Source organism: Hyla sarda, chromosome 1 (genome assembly GCF_029499605.1).
Source record: "Hyla sarda isolate aHylSar1 chromosome 1, aHylSar1.hap1, whole genome shotgun sequence".
Lineage (NCBI taxonomy): Eukaryota > Metazoa > Chordata > Amphibia > Anura > Hylidae > Hyla > Hyla sarda.
Window position 1 is genome coordinate 549,325,389 of NC_079189.1, and position 23,590 is coordinate 549,348,978.

At 46.6% G+C, this 23,590-nt stretch overlaps 1 protein-coding gene across 1 annotated transcript in view; it reads left to right on the forward strand.

Annotated features, from left to right (window-relative positions):
* The first annotated feature begins 16,414 nt into the window (after positions 1 to 16,414).
* Positions 16,415 to 23,590, forward strand: part of ARSB (arylsulfatase B) — a 151,990-nt gene continuing 144,814 nt past the window's right edge. Inside the window, exons 1-2 of the mRNA XM_056552471.1 lie at positions 16,415 to 16,721; positions 22,588 to 22,774. Of these exons, the coding sequence (XP_056408446.1) occupies positions 16,470 to 16,721; positions 22,588 to 22,774 (439 nt within the window). The 5' untranslated portion in view covers positions 16,415 to 16,469. The remainder of the gene's footprint in view (positions 16,722 to 22,587; positions 22,775 to 23,590) is intronic.

The window sequence follows — 23,590 nt, forward strand, 5'->3', positions numbered from 1 at the left end:
GATACAATAGAGGTGTTGGTGAACTACAACTCCCAGGAGACTACTGAGATACAATATAGGTGTTGGTGAACTACAACCCCCAGGAAACTACAGAGATACAATAGAGGTGTTGGTGAACTACAAATCCCAGGAGACTACTGAGATACAATAGAGGTGTTGGTGAACTACAACTCCCAGGAGACTACTTGTGTGATTGAATGTATACAGGAGAGCCGAGTGTGATTGTGTGTATACAGCAGAGCCGAGTGTGTGATTGTGTATATACAGCAGAGCCAAGTGTGCGATCGTGTGTATACAGCAGAGCCAAGTGTGTGATCCAGTGTATACAGCAGAGCCTCTGCTCTGCTGTATACACTCGATCACACACTCAGCTCTGCTGTATACACACGATCACACACTCGGCTCTGCTGTATGCACCCGATCACACACTCGGCTCTGCTGTATACACACAATCACACACTCGGCTCTGCTGTATACACACAATCACACTCGGCTCTCCTGTATACACTCGATCACACACTCGGCTCTCCTGTATACACTCGATCACACACTCGGCTCTGCTGTATACACACAATCACACACTCGGCTCTGCTGTATACACACAATCACACTCGGCTCTCCTGTATACACTCGATCACACACTCGGCTCTCCTGTATACACTCGATCACACACTCGGCTCTCCTGTATACACTCGGTCACACACTCAGCTCTGCTGTATACACACGATCACACACTCGGCTCTGCTGTATACATATGATCACACACTCGGCTCTGCTGTATACATATGATCACACACTCGGCTCTGCTGTATACATATGATCGCACACTCGGCTCTGCTGTATACATATGATCACACACTCGGCTCTGCTGTATACATATGATCACACACTCCGCTCTGCTTTATACACTCGATCACACACTCGGCTCTGCTGTATACATATGATCACACACTCGACTCTGCTGTAAACACTCGATCACACACTCAGCTCTGCTGTATACACTGGATCACACATGCTGAGATTTGTAGTCTTGCAAAGGCTGGAGGCACAAATGCAACTCCAAGCATGCACGTACAGCAGAAAGCTGTCAGGGCATGCTGGGATGTGTAGTCTTGCAACAGCTGGAGTCACCTCTGCAACTCAAAGCATGCACATACAGCAGAAAGCTGACAGGGCATGCTGGGATTTGTAGTCTTGCAACAGCTGGAGGCACCACTGGAATTCCCAGCATGCCCGAACAGCATAAAAAATAACTGGGCATGCTTGGAGTTGGAGTTGTGAAAAAGATGGAGGGACCCCTATCAGGACAGTTTTATAGACAAACAATTATGTTTTTTACCATTTTTACTTTCATTATCCACTTTCCAGTGCCGACACTGCTGATTCTAGCTATGCAGGCTGTCTGTCTACAGTGAGCACGGAGGTAGCCTGCTTCATCACTGGACAGGAGCCAGCATGGGGAGGGGGAGATGAGCAGAAGGGGAGGGTATATGCATAGGGGAGGGAGATGTAGGCATTACAATATAATAATTTGCTCGGGGGATAGAACAGGGGGAGGGCAGCAGCTTACAGGAAGTAAGCACAAGGCATGATGGGAGATGCAGTTTTACTTTCACTTCTCCTCAGTAATTTGTGTGCTGATAACGGGAGAACGGCTGGGCCAATTTTGACAGGGGGACATCGTTGGAAAGGTCTTTCAAAGACCTATTAAATGAAAAAATTATCTCCATATTGAGATTATAGTTTTAGGCTATTGTGAGACTTCATTCTACCTGCAGAAGAATCAGGACTCATAATCTATCAAAGCATTAAATAATTGCTTAGACATTGATAGAATTCCTACTCGCCAAAGTTTTATAAGTAAATTTCCCACACAGGAAACTTGCTTCAAGTTCTTCCTTCTAAAATATAGTCTAGCGAGATCATAAAACTCTGCTATTTGTCTTCATAGTCTTACCTAGGTCTTGTATAGAAAATAGTCCAGAATGGGGGCTGAAGTATATAACATTTCTTCCATATTTATATCCTTAGATGGATTTGCTCATTCTTAGAGTCATGTGATTTGTAGTTGGTTAGAAGGGGCGTGGAGTGTATTTAGAATTCCATATTGATATGTCTATGATTAGATATTGCCCATCTTAATATCATGAGGTTCCTCTGGACAGAGTGATATGTAACCTTTTTCTTATATGATATTCCTAACCTAGTAGCTTTTGTTTTATTTTAACAAGTTACTTACTACTCACATGTATTGTTCTACTATATGTAGTCAATTAACAAGCTTGTAATGTTTACTAATATCTAATTGATATTCATTTGCATATATCATTGTGTTTATTACACATTTATGTTTATATCCTTATAACCAATAAATCTGCATACTTTATAATACCAGGATATTATTGTATATTCCAAAACTACATCCTTAAGCGTTAAGGTCATCCCATCATAAAAATAACTTGTTGATATTTGAGGAAATAGTCAGACTCAGATGTGAATTGTGTTGATTGGCTTTGTCTACAATTCACCAGGTCATAATTTTGACATTTTTAATAACTTAAATAATTTTTAATTTTTCATAATTAATATTTTATTACCATAATTCATAATTGAGTTATTACCGCCCGACAATGCAAAGCGCGGCAATGCCGGGGCCCCTTTCAGGAGATCGCGGGGGAGGTCACAACGGTCGGACTGAGTGGGTAGGGATACTTTTTTTTTGCTGCAGATGTCCTTTAACCTCTTAAGGACGCAGGGCGTATGGATACGCCCTGCATTCCGAGTCCTTAAGGACGCAGGGCGTATCCATACGCCCGTGTGAACTCCGGTCCCCACTGCTAGCCAGTTGGGGACCGGAGCCGGATGCCTGCTGAAATCGTTCAGCAGGCATCCCGGCATATCGCCCAGGGGGGTCATTATGCCCCCCATGTCGGCGATCGCCGCAGATCGCTGGACAATTCAGTCCAGCGATCTGCGGCGATTCCGGGTCAATCGGGTCTCCAGTGACCCGGTGACCCGGAATTACTGGCCGACCAAACAGGGCGCCTGCTGCGGGTGTCACTCCCGCACCCGCTCCGCCCCTCTTCCAAGACGACCCCGGGTGCTGGGGACCCCGATACCCGGCGTCCATGTTGGGATCGGGGCCCCAGGAGCGACAGCAGCGAGGGACTTTCCTGCGATGAAGCAGCAGCAGGAGGTGAGTTACAGCCTCCTGCTGGCTTAGCAACAGCTCCCAGCATGCAAAAAGGGCATGCTGGGAGCTGTAGTTATGCAACAGCAGGAGGCAGACCACCACAACTCCCAGCATTCCCTTATGGGCATGCTGGGACTTATGGTTTTGCAACAGCTGGAGGCACATTTTTTCTATGGAAAAGTGTACCTTCAGCTGTTGTATAACTACAACTCCCAGCTTGCACAAACAGCTAAAGTGCATGCTGGGAGTTGTAGTGGTGCATCTGCTGGTTGCATAACTACAACTCCCAGCATGCCCGTTGGCTGTCGGTGACTGCTGAGAGTTGTAGTTTTGCAACAGCTGAAGGCACACTGGTTGTGAAACTTAGTGTTTTTTTTTACCTAACTCAGTGTTTCACGACCGGTGTGCCTCCAGCTGTTGCAAACTACAACTCCCAGCAGTCACCTTACACCATGCACCGTACATGCTGGGAGTTGTAGTTTTGCAACAGCTGGAGGCACACTGGTTTTGAAACACTGAGTAAGGTCACAAACTCCGTGATACATAACCAGTGTGCCTACAGCTGTTGCAAAACTAAAACTCTCAGCATGTACAGTCTGTCAGCGCATGCTGGGAGTTGTAGTTTTGCAACAGCTGGATGTCCCCCCCAATGTGAATGTACAGGGTACACTCACATGGGCGGAGGCTTACAGTAAGTATCGGGCTGCAAGTTTGAGCTGCAGCAAATTTTCTGCAACAGCTCAAACTGCCAGCGAGAAACTACTGTGAACCCCGCCCGTGCGACTGTACCCTAAAAACACTACACTACACTACCACACAATAAAATAAAAAGTAGAAAACACTACATATACACATACCCCTACACAGCCCCCCTCCCCAATAAAAATGAAAAACGTCTGGTACGCCACGGTTTCCAAAACGGAGCCTCCAGCTGTTGCAAAACAACAACTCCCAGTATAGTCGGACAGCCGTTGACTGTCCAGGCATGCTGGGAGTTTTGCAACAGCTGGAGGCACCCTGTTTGGGAATCACTGGCGTAGAATACCCCTATGTCCACCCCTATGCAATCCCTAATTTAGGCCTCAAATGCGCATGGCGCTCTCACTTTGGAGCCCTGTCGTATTTCAAGGCAACAGTTAAGGGTCACATATGGGGTATCGCCGTACTTGGGAGAAATTGGGCTTAAAATTTTGGGGGGTATTTTCTGCTTTTACCCTTTTTAAAAATGTAAAGTTTTTGGGAAAAGAAGCATTTTAGGTAAAAAAAAAAAAAATTTTCACATATGCAATAGTCGTGAAACGCCTGTGGGGTATTAAGGTTCACTTAACCCCTTGTTACATTCCCCGAGGGCTCTAGTTTCCAAAATGGTATGCCATGTGTTTTTTTTTTGCGGTCCTGGCACCATAGGGGCTTCCTAAATGCGGCATGCCCCAGGGCAAAATTTGCTTTCAAAGAGCCAAATGTGACTCCTTCTCTTCTGAGACCTGTAGTGCGCCAGCAGAGCACTTTTCACCCCCATATGGGGTGTTTTCTGAATCGGGAGAAATTGGGCTTCAAATTTTGGGGGGTTATTTCTGCTTTAACCCTTTGTATAAATGTAAATTTTTTGGGAAACCAAGCATTTTAGGTAAATTTTTTAATTTTTTTTTACATATGCAAGTGTCGTGAAACACCTGTAGGGTATTAAGGTTCACTTTACCCCTTGTTACATTCCCTGAGGGGTCTAGTTTCCAAAATGGTATGCCATGTGTGTTTTTTTTTGCTGTCCTGGCACCATAGGGGCTTCCTAAATGCGGCATGCCCCCAGAGCAAAATTTCCTTCAAAAAAGCCAAATGTGACTCCTTCTCTTCTGAGACCTGTAGTGCGCCAGCAGAGCACTTTTCACCCCCATATGGGGCATTTTCTGATTCGAAAGAAATTGGGCTTCAAATTTTGGGGGGTATTTTCTGCTATTACCCTTTTTAAAAATGTAAAACTTTAGGGAAACCAAGCATTTTTTTTTTTTTACATATGCAAAAGTCGTGAATCACCTGTGGGGTATTAAGGTTCACATTACCCCTTGTTACGTTCCCCGAGGGGTCTAGTTTCCAAAATGGTATGCCATGTGGTTTTTTTTTGCTGTTCTGGCACCATAGGGGCTTCCTAAAGGTGACATGCCCCCCATAAACCATTTGACGATCCTTCCCTTCTGAGCCCTCTACTGCGCCCGCCGAACAATTAACATAGACATATGAGGTATGTCCTTACTCGAGAGAAATTGGGTTTCAAATACAAGTAAAAATTTTCTCCTTTCTACCCCTTGAAAAAATTCTAAAATTGGGTCTACAAGAACATGCGAGTGTAAAAAATGAAGATTGTGAATTTTCTCCTTCACTTTGCTGCTATTCCTGTGAAACCCGTAAAGGGTTAAAACGCTTACTGAATGTCATTTTGAATACTTTCGGGGGTGCAGTTTTTAAAATGGGGTCATTTATGGGGTATTTCTAATATGAAGACCCTTCAAATCCACTTCAAACTGGTCCCTGAAAAAACAGTGAGTTTCAAAATTTTGTGAAAAATTTGAAAATTGCTGCGGAACTTTGAAGCCCTCTGGTGTCTTCCAAAAGTAAAAACTCATCAATTTTAGGATGCGAATATAAAGTAGACATATTGTATATGTGAATTAAAAAAAAAATATTTGGAATATCCATTTTCCTTACAAGCAGAGAGCTTCAAAGTTAGAAAAATGCAAAATTTTCAAATTTTTCATCAAATTTTGGGATTTTTCACCAAGAAAGGATGCAAGTTACCAAAAAATGTTACCACTAACTTAAAGTAGAATATGTCACGAAAAAACAATCTCGGAATCAGAATAACTAAAAGCATTCCAGAGTTATTAATGTTTAAAGTGACAGTGGTCAGATTTGCAAAAAATGGCCGAGTCCTTAAGGTGAAAAAGGGCTCAGTCCTTAAGGGGTTAAAGCGGCCGCTACATGGGAAAGCAAAAAAAATCTAATATATTTTTTGTACCAAAATAAACTGAATGGTAGAAAAAGAACTAAACTGAACATTGTGCGATTTGATGTTATCCGAGATTTTGTGCGCAGCTTGTTCTTACCAAGGTCCCTTTGACCATTGATAATATTGTGATGCAGGCAGGGCTTTATTATTAACAGCTGTCATGGAAATGTTAATGGTTTGTCACAGTTCGTTTACTCTGGGCTTAACCCCTTCCCATCACAGTATGTATGCATACTGTTACGCCGAGCGCTCCGGGTCCCCGCTCCTCCCCGGAGCGCTCACATCGTTCTCCTACTCGCAGCGCCCCGGTCAGACCCACTGACCGGGTGCGCTGCGATAATGTCCCTAGCCGGGATGCGATTCGCGCTGCGGGACGCGCCCGCTCCCGATGCGCTTACCAGACCCGCTCCCCGTCTGTGCTGTCCCGGCGCGCGCGGCACCGCTCCCTAGGGCGCGCGCGCCGGTTATTTGCGATTTAAAGGGCCGGTGCGCCACTGATTGGCGCATGGCTTTTAATTAGTATGTTCACCTGTGCACTTCCCTATATTACCTCACTTCCCCTGCACTTCCTTGCCGGATCTTGTTGCCATTGTGCGAGTGAAAGCGTTCCTTGTGTATCCCTAGCCAGTGTTCCAGACCTCTTGCCGTTGCCCCTGACTACGATCCTTGCTGCCTGCCCTGACCTTCTGCTACGTCCGACTCTGCTCGTCTAATCCCTTGTACCGCGCCTATCTCAGAGAGGTTGAGCCGTTGCCGGTGGATACGACCTGGTTGCTACCGCCGCGGCAAGACCATCCCGCTTTGCGGCGGGCTCTGGTGAAAACCAGTAGAAACTTAGAACCGGTCCACCGACACGGTCCACGCCAATCCCTCTCTGGCACAGAGGATCCACCTCCAGCCTGCCGAATCCTGACAGTAGATCCGGCCATGGATCCCGCTGAGGTCCCGCTGCCAGTTGTCGCTGACCTTACCACAGTGGTCGCCCAGCAGTCGCAACAGATAGTGCAACAAGGTCACCAGCTGTCTCAACTGACTGTGATGCTACAGCAGCTGCTACCACAGCTTCAGCAACCATCTCCTCCGCCAGCTCCTGCACCTCCTCCGCAGCGAGTGGCCGAATCCAGCCTCCGTTTATCATTGCCGGACAAGTTTGATGGGGACTCTAAACTTTGCCGTGGTTTTCTCTCGCAATGTTCCCTGCATTTGGAGATGATGTCGGACCAATTTCCAACTGAAAGGTCAAAGTTGGCTTTCGTGTTCAGTCTTCTGTCTGGGAAAGCCCTGTCATGGGCCACACCGCTCTGGGACCGCAATGATCCTGTCACTGCCTCTGTACACTTTCTTTGCTGAGATTCGAAGTGTCTTCGAGGAACCAGCCCGAGCCTCTTCTGCCCTGCTGAACCTGGTCCAGGGCAATTCTTCAGTAGGCGAGTACGCCATCCAATTCCGTACTCTCGCCTCTGAATTGTCCTGGAATAACGAGGCCCTCTGCGCGACCTTCAAAAAAGGCCTATCCAGTAACATCAAAGATGTGCTGGCCGCACGAGAAATCCCTGCTAACCTGCATGAAATTATTCATCTTGCCACCCGCATTGACATGCGTTTTTCCGAAAGACGTCAGGAGCTCCGCCAGGATATGGACTTTTGTCACGATTCGGCTACCTGGATGTGGATCCTCTGTGACAGCGAGGGATTGGCGTGGACCGTGTCGGTGGACCGGTTCTAAGATGCTACTGGTATTCACCAGAGCCCGCCGCAAAGCGGGATAGTCTTGCTGCGGCAGTAGCAACCAGGTCGTATCCACCGGCAACGGCTCAACCTCGCTGACTGCTGAGAAGGCGTGGGACAGAAGGACTAGGCAGAGGCAAGGTCAGACATAGCAGAAGGTCGGGGCAGGCGGCAAGGTTCGTAGTCAATATGGATAGCAGGAGATCTGGAAACACAGGCTTTGGACAACACTAAACGCTTTCACTGGCACAAGGCAACAAGATCCGGCAAGGGAGTGCAGGGGAAGTGAGGTATTATAGCCAGGGAGCAGGTGGAAGCTAATTAGGCTAATTGGGCCAGGCACCAATCATTGGTGCACTGGCCCTTTAAATTTTAGAGAGCTGGCGCGCGCGCGCGCGCCCTAAGGAGCGGAGCCGCGCGCGCCAGGACATGACAGCCGGAGGCCGGGACAGGTAAGTGACTTGGGATGCGATTCGCGAGCGGGCGCGTCCCGCTATGCGAATCGCATCCCCGCCGGCAATGTCAGTGCAGCGCTCCCGATCAGTGGGTCTGACCGGGGCGCTGAAGAGAGAGGAACGCCGCGAGCGCTCCGGGAAGGAGCAGGGACCCGGAGCGCTCGACGTAACAACTTTATTCGCACGAGGCGGTTTCTCTCCCCGGCTCCTCTCTTCTCTGGTCCGCTGCAATCTGTTCCTGGGCCTTCCGCCGTGGAGGCCATGCAAGTAGACCGGTCTCGCCTGACACCTCAAGAGAGGACACGCCGCCGCATTGAGAACCTATGCATGTACTGTGCCAGTACCGAACACTTCTTGAAAGATTGCCCTATCCGACCTCCACGTCAGGAAAGACGCACTCCGATTCCGCACAAAGGTGAGACAGCTCTAGGTGTGAACTCTGCTTCTCCACGTCTTACTGTGCCTGTGCGGATTTCTTCTTCTAACTTCTCCTTCTCAGCTGTTGCCTTCTTGGATTCCGGAATCCGGATCTGCAGGAAATTTTATTTTGGCCTCTTTTGTCAACAGGTTCAACATCCCAGTGACCAGTCTCGCCAGACCCCTCTACATCGCCTCTGCGGTACCGCACAGAACCCCTCTTAATGTGCATTGGACCCCATCACGAAAAAATTTAACTGCACCTCTGAAATTCTTCTTGGACTACCGTGGTTGCAACGCCATTCCCCTACCCTTGACTGGACCACCGGGGAAATCAAGAACTGGGGTACTTCTTGCCACAAAAAATGCCTTATGTCTGCTCCCAGTCCTGCCAGTCAAAACCCTATGGCTTCTCCGATACCAGGTCTCCCCAAGGCCTATCTGGACTATGCTGATGTTTTTTTTGCAAAAAACAAGCAGAGACTTTGCCTCCTCACAGGCCTTATGACTGTCCTATTGATCTCCTCCCTGGTACCACTCCACCCCGGGGCAGGATCTATCCTCTGTCTGCTCCGGAAACACTTGCCATGACGGAGTACATCCAAGAGAATTTAAAAAGGGGATTTATCTTCCTCCCCTGCCGGAGCAGGGTTCTTCTTTGTCTCCAAAAAAGACGGTTCCTTACGACCATGCATTGATTACCGCGGTCTTAATAAAATCACTATAAAAAAACGCTATCCCGACTCTTATCTCGGAACTCTTTGATCGCCTACGTGGCACCAACATCTTTACCAAATTGGATTTGGAAGGGGACGAGTGGACGACCGCATTTAACACCAGAGACGGACACTTTGAATATCTGGTTATGCCCTTTGGGCTTTGCAACGTCCCTGCTGTCTTCCAGGACTTTGTAAATGAAATTTTTCGTGATTTACTATATACCTGTGTTGTGGTCTACCTGAACGATATTTTGATTTTTTCTTCTAACCTAGAAGAACACCGCCGGCATGTCCGCATGGTTCTTCAGAGACTCCGGGACAATCAGTTATATGCTAAGATGGAGAAATGTCTCTTTGAATGCCAATCTCTTCCCTTCCTAGGATACTTAGTCTCTGGCCAGGGACTCCAAATGGACCCGGACAAACTATCAGCCGTGTTGGATTGGCCACGCCCCTCCGGACTCCGAGCTATCCAACGTTTCTTGGGGTTTGCGAATTACAGACAATTTATTCCACATTTTTCCACCATTGTGGCCCCAATTGTGGCCCTAACTAAGAAAAACACCAATCCTTAGTCCTGGCCTCCTCAAGCGGAAGAGGCGTTCAACTGTCTCAAAACTGCCTTTTCTTCTGCTCCCGTACTCTCCAGACCTGATCCATCTAAACCCTTCTCACTGGAGGTAGACGCCTCCTCGGTGGGAGCTGGAGCTGTACTCCTACAGAAAAATTCTTCCGAACATGGTGTTACTTGTGGTTTCTTTTCTAGGACCTTCTCTCCGGCGGAGAAAAACTACTCCATTGGTGATCGAGAACTTCTGGCCATAAAACTGGCCCTCGAGGAATGGAGGCACCTGCTGGAGGGGTCCAAATACCCAGTTATTATATACACTGATCACAAGAATCTCTCTTATCTTCAGTCTGCCCAACGGCTGAACCCTCGCCAGGCTAGGTGGTCATTGTTCTTTGCCCGTTTTAACTTTGAGATTCATTTTCGCCCCGCTGACAAGAACATTAGGGCTGACGCCCTATCTCGCTCCTCGGATGCATCTGAAATAGAAACCTCCCTGCGACACATTATTCCTCCTGACTGTCTGATCTCTGCTTCCCCAGCTTCCATCAGACAAACTCCTCCCGGAAAGACCTTCGTCCCTCCACGCCAGCGCCTCAGGATTCTCAGGTGGGGACACTCCTCACATCTCGCCGGCCATGCTGGCGTAAAAAAATCAGTCCAGCTCATCTCTCGTTTTTATTGGTGGCCTACCCTGGAAGCAGATGTTGCTGAGTTTGTTCGGGCTTATACGGTCTGTGCCCGGGATAAGACTCCTCGCCAGAAGCCTGCGGGTCTTCTTCATCCTCTGCCTGTTCCTGAGCTACAATGGACTCAGATTGCTATGGACTTTATTACTGACTTACCTTTATCCCATGGCAACACAGTTATTTGGGTGGTCGTTGGTCGTTTCTCCAAGATGGCACATTTTATCCCTCTTCCAGGTCTTCCTTCTGCGCCACAGTTGGCGAAACAATTTTTTGTGCACATTTTTCGCCTTCCTATGCATATTGTCTCGGATAGAGGCGTTCAATTTGTGTCGAAATTCTGGAGGGCCCTCTGTAATCAGCTTAAAATCAAATTAAACTTCTCGTCTTCCTATCATCCCCAATCCAATGGGCAAGTGGAGAGAGTTAATCAGGTTCTTGGTGACTATTTGCGACATTTTGTTTCCTCCCGCCAGGATGACTGGGCCGATCTCCTACCATGGCCCGAATTCTCGTACAATTTCAAAGTCTCTGAGTCCTCCGCTAAATCCCCATTCTTTGTGGTGTACGGCCGTCACCCTCTTCCCCCCTCCCCACTCCCACGCCTTCTGGTTTGCCCGCTGTTGATGAGGTGACTCGGGACTTCTCCAACATCTGGAAAGAGACCCAAAAATCTCTCATACAGGCCTCATCTCGGATGAAAAAACATGCCGATAAAAAAAAACCTCTTGTCTTTTCTCCCGGAGACAAAGTGTGGCTCTCCGCCAAGTATATCCGCTTCCGTGTCCCCAGTTATAAACTGGGACCACGTTATCTTGGACCTTTTAAAATCAAATGCCAAATCAACCCTGTCTCCTACAAACTCCTTCTTCCTCCTTCTCTCCGTATTCCCAATGCTTTTCATGTCTCTCTCCTTAAACTACTTATCCTTAACCGCTTCTCTCCTAAGGTTGTTACTCCTACTCCTGTCTCCGGGTCCCCTGACATCTTCTCGGTTAAAGAAATTCTGGCATCCAAGACGGTCAGAGGTAAAAGATTTTTTCTTGTAGATTGGGAGAATTGCGGTCCGGAGGAGAGGTCATGGGAACTTGAGGACAACATCCTTGACAGGGACCTTATCTATAAATTTTCGGGTTCTAAAAAGAGGGGGAGACCCAAGGGGGGGGGTACTGTTACGCCGAGCGCTCCGGGTCCCCGCTCCTCCCCGGGTGCGCTGCGATAATGTCCCTAGCCGGGATGCGATTCGCGATGCGGGACGCGCCCGCTCGCGATGCGCTTACCAGACCCGCTCCCCGTCTATGCTGTCCCGGCCCCGCTCCCTAGGGCGCGCGCGCGCCGGTTCTTTGCGATTTAAAGGGCCGGTGCGCCACTGATTGGCGCATGGTTTTTAATTAGTATGTTCACCTGTGCACTTCCCTATATTACCTCACTTCCCCTGCACTTCCTTGCCGGATCTTGTTGCCATTGTGCCAGTGAAAGCGTTCCTTGTGTATCCCTAGCCAGTGTTCCAGACCTCTTGCCGTTGCCCCTGACTACGATCCTTGCTGCCTGCCCTGACCTTCTGCTACGTCCGACTCTGCTCTTGTCTAATCCCTTGTACCGCGCCTATCTCAGCAGTCAGAGAGGTTGAGCCGTTGCCGGTGGATACGACCTGGTTGCTACCGCCGCTGCAAGACCATCCCGCTTTGCGGCGGGCTCTGGTGAAAACCAGTAGCAACTTAGAACCGGTCCACCGACACGGTCCACGCCAATCCCTCTCTGGCACAGAGGATCCACCTCCAGCCTGCCGAATCCTGACACATACATCCTAGCAATAGGAGATCGCCGGCAAGACCTGGCTGTCAATCACAGCTGGGATCACGCCGCAGCTGCCAAGACCGGTCTCAGCAGCATTAAAGGAGTACTCCGGGATAAGAAAACATATCCCCTATCCTAAGGACCACTGCCCCCCCCCCCCCCCCCCCGCGATCTCCCTTACGGTGCCCTCGGCTCTTTGCAGAAATAGCCCATTGCGACCAACCTATGACGCCGTGGCCAACACGCCTCCTCAATACATTTATACGGCAGAGGCTGGCGAATGCAGTGCTCTCTCCCATAGAGATGTATTGAGGGGGCGTGTTGGTTGCCGTGTCATGCGGTGGTTGGGCACGCCCCCTTGCCGCTGACTACCGGGGTTCCATACGAGATTGCGGGGGGGGGGGGGGGGCAGTGGTCGGATCCCCCGCGATCTGAAACTTATCCGCTATCCTTAGGATAGGGGATACGTTTTCTTATCCCTGATTACTCCTTTAACCCTATAGATGCTGTGCTCAGTCCTGATCATGACATCTATGGCTTTGGCAAGGGGGGCCCTGTTTACCAACAGTGATCCTGCAATGTGATCGCAGGGTCCCGTTGGATGCCATGGCTGCAGGAGGTCAGCTGATGGCCTCCTGTCTACCTTGTACGGCAGCCTGTGAGGTCCAGCCATAGGCTGGATCGCACAGGCTGAATGTCAGTGTAGTACTGACAGTTACAGATGTGCTGCAGTACAGATGTACTGCAGCACAGTATAATAGGTAAAAAGATAAAAAACTGTAAAAAGAAAATGTTTTTCAATAAATTATTAAAGTATATAAAAAATGAATTGCCCCTTTTCCCAAAAAAACCCTGTATTATCACCTCCCCCCCCCCCCCAAAAAAAATCCCCAAACTTATACATAATAGGTATTGCCACATTCGCAATGACTTGTACAATGAAATGATCATGTTATTTATCCTTCATGGTTACCACCATTAACAAAAACTACAAAAAAGTGTTTAAAAAAAATAGCACATTTTGGTTCAAAATGTGGAACAAAAAAAGATCAAAAGGTAGCATGTCTTGCAAAAATGGTACCAATAAAAAGTACAGCTTGTCCCATATAAAATAAGCCCTCACACAAAGGCATTGGCCGAAAAATAAAAAAGTTATGGCTGTCAGAACATGGCAACACAAAAAAGGGGGTGGGGGAAGGATTTTGTTGAGAATAGGAAAAAGAACATAAAAATCTATATAAACTGGGTATTGCCATGATTGTACCAACCCACAGAATAAAAATATCAAAACTTTTACCGTACAGTGAATGCCATAAAAAAAATTATTTTAAAAAATGCTAGAAATTTTCCAATTTTTCAACAATATTTTGGAGTTTTCCACAAAAAATGTTGCATGAATCAACAAAGATTTACTCCTAATTTAAAGTACAATGTGTCACGAAAAAACTGTTTCAGAATTGCGTCGCTCAGTAAAAAGCATGTATCAGATGATAGTGATCGGCACTTACGTGGTGGTGGTGCGCATGGCAAAATAGCAGAATAAGTAGAAAGAGAAATGGCCCAGCACTCACCAAGTTTGCAGTAATAGTGAATCCTTCCTCTGCTGTCTAATACAAATGTAAGAGAACAGAGTACGGGCATAGTCCGTGCATCAGAATGCTGATAGACAGCGGGATCGCAGCTTCCTTGTAATAGAGTTCATGTAGAGAGCGGGACCGCAGCCTTCTCATACAGAGCGGCATCCTGGGATCAATAGTCCTCAACTTTAGCATAGTCCATAGAATAAGTAATATGCAAGGTGAGCCTGGGGCCAGTAATATTAAAGGGATTGCATCAAGGACAGTATAGCCTAGAAAAAGAGCACTCTCAATAGTATAAGACCCACCAGATGTAACTATGGGTGTTAAACGGGACACAATGATATAGTTTATGCGCCAACATAGAAAATGACATAATGACCATACTGATAACCATGAAGAGGCATGAAGAATATTGGAAGATCCGGAATACTATAAAATAATCGATCATGATCCTTTCCCCCAGCTACAGAAAGACATATCACTTCTAATCAATGAAGGTTATGCCAACCAAATAATCTCAAAAAAAGAAAATAAATATCTATTCATTTCTAATCCGTCTATCCCCTTCTATTACCATCTCCCGAAGATGCACAAAAATCAGCATCGTCCACCCGGTCGACCAATTATATCGGGAATTAATAATGCAACTTCTAACATTTCTGTTAAAAAAAATAATAATAAACATATGTGGTATTGCCGCGTGCGTAAATGTCCGAACTATAAAAATATGTCATTAATTAAACCGCACGGTCAATGGCGCACGCGCGAAAAAATTCCAAAGTTTAAAAAAGCTTATTTTTGGTCACTTTTTATACCATTAAAAAATGAATAAAAAGTGATCAAAAAGTCCAATCAAAACAAAAATCATACCGATAAAAACTTCAGATCACGGCGCAAAAAATGAGTCCTCATACCGCCCTGTACGTGGAAAAATAAAAAAGTTATAGGGGTCAGAAGATGACATTTTTAAACGTAGAAATTTTCCTGCATGTAGTTATGATTTATTCCAGAAGTGCGACAAAATCAAACCTATATAAGTAGGGCATCATTTTAACCGTATGGACCTACAGAATAATGATAAGGTGTCATTTTTACCGAAATATTTAGAAAAAGTTAGAAAATGGCGTTTTTTTCTTCGATTTTGTCGCACAATTATTTTTTTCTCCGTTTCGCCGTAAATTTTTGGGTAAAATGACTGATGTCACTGCAAAGTAGAATTGGGGGTGCAAAAAATAAGCCATAATAAGGAATTTTAGGTGGAAAATTGAGAGGGTTATGATTTTTAAAAGGTAATGAGGAAAAAACAAAAGTGCAAAAACTGAAAAACCCTGAGTCCTTAAAGGGGTAGTCCAGTGGTGAAAAACTTATCCCCTATCCTAAGGATAGGGGATAAGTTTGAGATCGCGGGGGGTCCGACCGCTGGGGCCCCCTGCGATCTCTCTGTACGGGGCCCCGGCTCTCCGCCGAGATAGCGGGTGTCGACCCCCGCACGAGGCGGCGGCCGACACGCCCCCTCAATACATCTCTATGGCAGAGCCGGAGATTGCCGAAGGCAGCGCTTCGGCTCTGCCATAGTGTTGTATTGAGGGGGCGTGTCGGCCGCCGCCTCGTGCGGAGGTCGACAAGCCCCCTTCCCGCGGGCTGTTGGGGCTCCGTACAGGAGATCGCAGGGGGCCCCAGCGGTCGGACCCCCCGCGATCTGCAACTTATCCCCTATCCTTAGGATAGGGGATAAGTTGCTCACCACTGGACTACTCCTTTAAGGGGTTAAACCAGTGGTCTTCAAAACTGTGGCCCTCCAGATGTTGCAAAACTACAATTCCCAGCATGCCCGGACAGCCGTTGGCTGTCCGGGCATGCTGGGAGTTGTAGTTTTGCAACATCTGGAGGGCCACAGTTTGAGAACCTCTGCGTTAAACCATCCGTTTGCATCTGTTATTGTCCGTTTTTTGTTTTTTTTTGACTGGAGAAGAATGGGGGCCGTGTGAACGCAGTCTCAGTGTGAACAGAGCACAAACATGACTCCTTGTATACCAGTGTTTCCCAACCAGGGTGCCTCCAGCTGTTGCAAAACTTCAATTCCGTATACAGCTGAAGCACTGCTGTATACAGACCTGCGGTGTACACGACACAGCCCGCCCTGATGTGGGTGTAAGGAGGAAGGTAGGAGGGTGCGGGGCGGTAGGTAGGAGGGTGTAAGGAGACAGGTAGGAGGGTGCGGGGCGGTAGGTAGGAGGGTGGGGGCGGTAGGTAGGAGGGTGCGGGGCGGTGCTGGGCTCAGCTGTCAGTTCCTGAATAGAGCCGGGGGGCAGAGCACCAGTCACCATGCCTGGGATGGAGATGCCTCTCAGCTGGGTTGCCCTGCTCCTCTGCCAGGTTGCCCTCGCTGCCCGCCCCCCACACATAGTCTTCGTCCTGGCTGACGATCTGGGCTGGCATGATGTGGGCTTCCACGGCTCAGAGATCCGGACCCCGAACCTGGACCGTCTGTGTGCCCAAGGCGTGGAGCTGGGGTCTTACTACGTGCAGCCGCTGTGCACCCCCTCCCGCAGCCAGCTCCTCAGCGGCAGGTACCAGGTCAGCATGTGCCCCCCCTTGTCACCGGGCTCCGGGGATTGAGCGGGAACGTTCTGTAAACACTTTGTGGTTTAAACCGTTAATACTTTATACAGGTTCTCTGAAGTTTCAGGTCATGTGACTGGTTGTGGTCATGTGATCTCGGGGACTGCTTATAGTACATATGGAGAGATGTGATGCTGTTTTTTTATTCTTGTTATGTAGATCTGGTTAAAGGGGTGCTCCACTGCCTCGTTCGGGACATTTTGTTCTGCATAATAATCTTAACACTGGGGCAGTGGAGCACCCCTTTAACCCCTTAAGCTGGACTCGTATTGGCTATAAATTCAGGCAGAATTCAGCGCAGAAATTCTTCCGTGTGAGTCTAGCCTAAGGGGTTAAAGGGGTGCTCCACTGCCCCAGTGTTAACATTTTATACAGAACAAAATGTCCCGAGGCATTGGAGCACCCCTTTAACCCCTTAGGCTGGACTCGTATTGGCTATAAATTCAGGCAGAATTCAGCGCAGAAATTCTGCCGTGTGAGTCCAGCCTAAGGGGTTAAAGGGGTGCTCCACTGCCCCAGTGTTAAGATTATTATGCAGAACAAAATGTCCCGAACGAGGCAGTGGAGCACCCCTTTAACCCCTTAGGCTGGACTCACACGGCAGAATTACTGCGCTGAATTCTGCCTGAATTTATAGCCAATACGCTTCAATGGGATTCCGCTGTCCCAGAATTTCTGCTGCAGGAAGTGAATGGGCTATAATTGATGCAGAATTCAGCGCAGAAATTCTGCCGTGTGAATCCGGCCTTTGGCCACATTCACACAAAGCAATGTCCTCACGGAAAATTTCTGTGCGGACATTCCGTACAGTGCAGAATGCCGTAATCTGCCGGCACTAGGACCGGACGGAATGCGCCATCTCATAGATGCCTATGCATTCCATGTGGAATCCGCACAAAGAATGAACGCTTTTTGCAGTTATTTCCGTGCCTGAAACATCTGGCATGGAAAATTCCGTCCTGTGCACAGAGCAAAAGAATCTGGGAATGAGGACTCTGCTGCAGTAGAAATTCCATGTGGACATTGCAAGCGGAAGTCCTGAAAAACTTATCCTAAGGATAGGGGATAAGTTTCAGATAGCGGGGGTCTGACTGGTGGGACCCCCGTGATCTCTCGTACGGGGTCTCGGGTCTCCGGCCGATAGCGTGTGTCGACCATCGCACAAAGCGGCGGCCGACGCCCCCTCAATACAGCGCTATGGCAGAGCCAGGGATTGCGCTTTGGCTCAACCATAGAGTTATATTTAGGAGGCTTGTCAGCTGACGCTTTGTGCGGTTGTCAACACGTCCCTTCCCGCAAGCTGCCGGGCCCCTTACAGGAGATTGCGGTGGGGCCCTGCGGTTGGATCCCCGCTATCTGAAACTTAAGGATAGGGGATACGTTTTTCAGGACTGGACTGCTCCTTTAAGGTCTATTTCAGCCTGAAATCAAAGCCCAATAGACTTCTATAAGATTCCGCACTCCCATTCCGCAAGCTGAAATTCAGTAGTGTGAATAGGAGTGTGGGATCCCATAGAAGTCAATGGGCTTTAATTTTAGGCAGAATTCCGCAAGTGGAAATTCTGCCATGTGAAAAGACCCAGGACGCAGGGATTTTTCATGTTTGCACTTTAGTTTTTTTCCCTTGCCTTCTTATAGCCAGAACGCTTAAAATATTCACCTACAGAACCATATGAGGCTTTATTTTTTTATATATTTTTTGCAATACAACATATGTTTGTGTTTATTTTTGTTTACATTTTTTTTAAATTTGAAAAATGACAACATTGGAGGAAAATTTTTAGCCCCCATAGGGGACTATTACGGTACATGGAATCTTTCCATTACTTCTTTATGCCATAGCATAGCAATGATCAGTGTTATCTTCGCTCCATTAGTACAGGCACCCCACAATTTCGTCATGGTGGTCCCGGGCATTCTAGGCGTTGTAGTTTTGCAACAGCCGGAGGTCCACAGTTTGGAGACCATTGCCTTATTGCAAAATGTTGCATCAGATGTTTATGAAGCCATTGTACCAAAAAGAATAATTCACTGTGCCCGTCTCACCATAACAAAGGGGGGCATGGCTTAACTGGTAGCTGAAATGTAACAACACGCACACAATAGTTTGGCACTAAGTAAACCTGCCAAAAGGTGATGTAAAGTAGATATAATCATACAGCCTGAGCTATAGTAATAAGTTTGGCGCATCTTTTGGCTGTGTTATGTTCATGTCTATATAGTAGCCTATTGTCCTTAAACATACCAGCAGACCTGTATACCAACGTATACTGTGGGGTAATCATGCCGTTTTCCATATCAAGCATATAGTTCTTTTTTTATAGTTGGTTCTGGCCGGTATGCATAATATGTGGTCTTGCCTTTCAGCGCTGGAGTCCGAGGTCAAAATCACATCTGCAGGGATTTTGTATGTTCTCCCCTTGTTTGTCTCAGTTTCCTCTGAATACTTTGGTTTCCTCCCAGATTCCAGAACATACTTATAGGGGAATTTGGAATTTAGATCGCGAGCCTCAGTGGGGACAGGGACTAATTGGGTGATGACAAGCTCTAAACAGCGCTGCGCCATATGTGGGTGCTATATAAATAAAGGAATTCTTATTATTATTAGTTTCCTAGATATAGACTGAATGTAGTGATTAGTAGACGTCTATGAAAACCAAAGATCTGGCACAAAAATGTTATGGTATATACCGAAACACATTGGCCCTCATTTACTAAGAAAATCGGGTTGTAAGTCTATGTTGCTTTCTTACCCGACTGCTTTTTTCCCCTGGTATTTATTATTATGTCGCATCCTGTTTGTCGCACGTGGGTTTTGTTGGTTTTGGTTTCCAACTCCTCTGAGCTGTCGGGAAAAAATCCACAACAATTCAACAAATTCGGGTTGGAAACCTTTATAAATACGTGGGAAAGCTCAGAAATGTCGGGTTACGCCCCTTTTTCGGGTTTGGGAGAATCCACATCGGGTCCGTCGGGAAAAAATGTCGCATCGTGTCGCAGACTGGCGCAGGATGTCTGCGACATGGCGCAGACAAAGATGCGACAAAAAAACCCGACAAAAGAGGTCGGGTTTAGAATAGTAAATGAGGGCCAGTGTGTGTTGGCAGATAAGAACCATTTGGCCCATCTAGTCTGCCCAATATTTTGGCATACAGATCTGCCAGCATGCTGCCATATACTCAGAACATCAGCTATCTTGTAGATGTGAACGTAGCCCTAGTAAGGATCAGTTCTTCTGTAGTGTCCTGGTGATAGTAACATTCCATAGGTATCACCAAAAGGATAGGAATCATGAGGAAATCTGATCAGATGTTTTTCCACATAATTAGGAACATAAATTGCTTCTTTGTATTATTATTATTGTAATTAAAGTAATAATAATATCCCCTTCCCACTATAGGACGAAGGGTCCTGTTATCTGGTGCACTCCTGTAAGGCTAGGTTCACTCTGTGGAATTTCTGGGCAGAATTTCTGCCGGAGATCAAGCCGGCGGCACTAGGACCGCGCGGACTAAATTGCCGTCCACATAGATGTCAATGCATTTCTGAGCAGATCTCAAAAAAGATCCACCCAGAAATGCATTGCCGTCTATGGGGTCGGCAATGCAGTCCGTGCAGTCTTACTGCCCAGAAATTCTGTAGTGTGTACCTGGCCTTTCAGGACGTTCCCATACATCCTGCATATTCCCTGTGCTGCCAAAGACAACACAGTAGATCGGCGTCAGCATTGTGGCAGTCTTGGCAGTATTAAAGTGGTACTCAAGTGGAAAACAATTGTTTTTTTTTTTATTAACTGCTGACAGAAAGTTAAACCGATTTTTTAAATTCCTTTTTTTTATTTTTTTTATTTAACCTTAATCCTTCCAGTACTTATAAGCAGCTGTACACTACAGAGGAAGTTGTAAGAATATTAGAACATGCTAGAAGTTGTAGTTTTGCAACAGCTGGAGGCTCCCTGGTTGGGAAACAGTGGTTGATATTGACTATATTAAATGTTCGGTGAGAAATCTACTGTTCTCCACAGGTATACAGATTTTATGAGGTTTAATCTGCCCTTGTAAGGAAAATTTACTAGGTACTCTAGGTACAATGGAAAACTCTATAGAGTTCCTCTTTAACCCCTTAAAGTGGTACTCCGCCCCTAGACATGTTATCCCCTATCCAAAGGATAGGGGATAAGATTTCAGATCGCCGGGGTCCCGCTGCTGGGGACCCCGGGGATCGCTGCTGCAGCACCCCGCTATCATTACTGCGCAGAGCGAGATCGCTCTGCACGTAATGACGGGCAATACAGGGGCCAGAGCATCGTTACGTCACGGCTCCGCCCCTCGTGACGTCACGGCCCACCCCCGTCAATACAAGTCTATGGGAAGGGGGCGTGGCGGTCGTCACGCCCCCTGCCATAGACTTGCATTAAGGGGACGGGCCGTGATGTCATGAGGGGCGGAGCCATGACATCACGCTGCTCCGGCCCCTGTATCGCCCGTCATTACACACAGAGCGATCTCGCTCTACGCAGTAATGATGGCGGGGTGCCGCAGTGGCGATCCCTGGGGTCCCCAGCAGCGGGACCGCGGCGATCTAACATTTTATCCCCTATCCTTTGGATAGGGGATAAGATGCCAGGGGCGGAGTACCCCTTTAATGAACACGGACGTATATTTACATCCGTGGCCGCCTCCCAATCTGTGAAGCGGGCTCACAAGCTGAGCACACCTCGTATCTGCGGGGACCCGCGGCTAATACCGGACATCACCGATTGGGCTGATGTCTGGTATTAACCCTTTAGATGCCGCGATCAACGTTGATCGCAGCGTTTAAAATGGGAGAAATCAATACCGGCTAGCCGTGGCGTCCAAAGAGCTGAGAGGACAGCAGGAGGTGCCTTTCTTTCTTCCTGGCTGTCCGATTGGCGTTGGATTGCTCCAAGCCTGGAATCTAGGCTGGAGCCATGAAGCGCAGAAAACACTGATCAATGCATTCCTATGGAAATGCATTGAACAGTGCCTGCAATCAGTGTATGCAATGTTACAGCCACTAGAGGGGGCTATAACACTGCATAAAAAAAGTTAATCAACGTGATTTAACCCCTTCCCTAATAAATATCAAATCATCCTTCTTTTCCCATTAAAAAAGTGTGTAAATAAAAAGAAAAACAAACATATGTGGTATCGCTGTGTGCGTAAATGTCTTAAGTATAAAAGTATATTGTTAATTAAACCGCACAGTCAATGGCGTACACAAAAAAATTCCAAAGTCCTAAATAGCGTATTTTTGGTCACTTTTTAAACCATAAAAAAAGTAATAAAAAGCGATCAAAAAGTCAGATCAAAACAACAATGGTACTGATAAAAACTTCAGATCACGGCCCAAAAAATTAGCCCTCATACCGCCCCATACGCGGAAGAATAAAAAAGTTATAGGGGTCAGAATATTGCAATTATTTCGTGCATGTAGTTATGATTTTTTCCAGAAGTACAACAAAAACAAACCTATAGAAATATGGACATACAGAATAAAAATAAGGTCTCAAACTTGCCAAAAAATGTACTGTGTAGAAACGAAAGCCCCCAAAAGTTACAAAATGATGTTTTTTCTTCAATTATTTTTTTTTGTAAAATGACTGATGTCATTACAAAGTAGACTTGGTGGTGCAAGAAAAAAAACATCATATGGTTTTTTAGGTGCAAAATTGAAAGGGTTATGACTTTTAAAATGTAAGGAAGAAAAAACGAAAGTGCAAAAACTGAAAAATGCTTGGTCCTTAAGGGGTTAATAAATATCACAGGGGTGTCATTTTTCTTTATATGTTTTTTTGTAGATTCACACAGGACTGCAGCATGAGATCATATGGCCTTGTCAGCCCCATTGTCTACCTCTTGACGAAAAGCTTCTACCTCAGTTACTGAAGGATGCGGGGTATACCACACACATGGTGGGAAAATGGCACCTGGGTATATATAAGAAGGACTGCCTTCCAACCCGTAGAGGATTCGACACTTACTTTGGTAATGTATAGTTTCTTAATTTCTTAATCTTAGGCGTAAACAGTATTGTTTAGTTTTTTTGCTCCATATTTTCTGCCTCTGTTTTTTTTTTTTCTTTTATGCAAAATGGCTGCCATTGGGTTGGTTATTCAATGAAGGACCTTGCACTCATTTTTATGTCTGGGAATTGCCAGACATTCTTCCATTGAGTTTCAATGAACTCTGCAATGGGGAAAAAAAATAAAAAATAGCCACCTATTTGGTCTGATTTTATTTTGAGCTTTAAACCGTTCATTTTTGGGCGGTTTAGCAACTCAAAAAATGGACCAAAATGCTGTGTGTTAACATAACTTTACTCTGTAAGGCAGTGTTTCCCGACCAGGGTGTCTCCAGCTGTTGCAAAATTACAACTCCCAGCATGCCCGGACAGCCAAAGGCTGTCCGGGCATGCTGGGGGTTGTAATTTTGCAACAGCTGAAGGCACCCTGGTTGGGAAACACTGCCATAAGGTTTGTTGGGTCTGTAAAGAGAATCTATTGGTTACTGTTTATCTCCTGTCTTTACAATCCAAAGCCAATGATTTATATACCGGAGCAGACTGAGAGTGCTTGGGCCCCTCAGGCCATAGACACTTTAACATGGTTAACACTGACTTTAACATGACTTTAAGAAGTGTAAATATCCTTTGTATCTCTGGGATAGGTTACTTTAAGAACCTGTACTTAAAGGGTTACTCCCCTGGGGGGGGATATATATATATATATATATATATATATATATATTAAAAATTGTATCTACTGGTGTTAAAAAGATTTGTAAATTACTTCTATTTAAAAA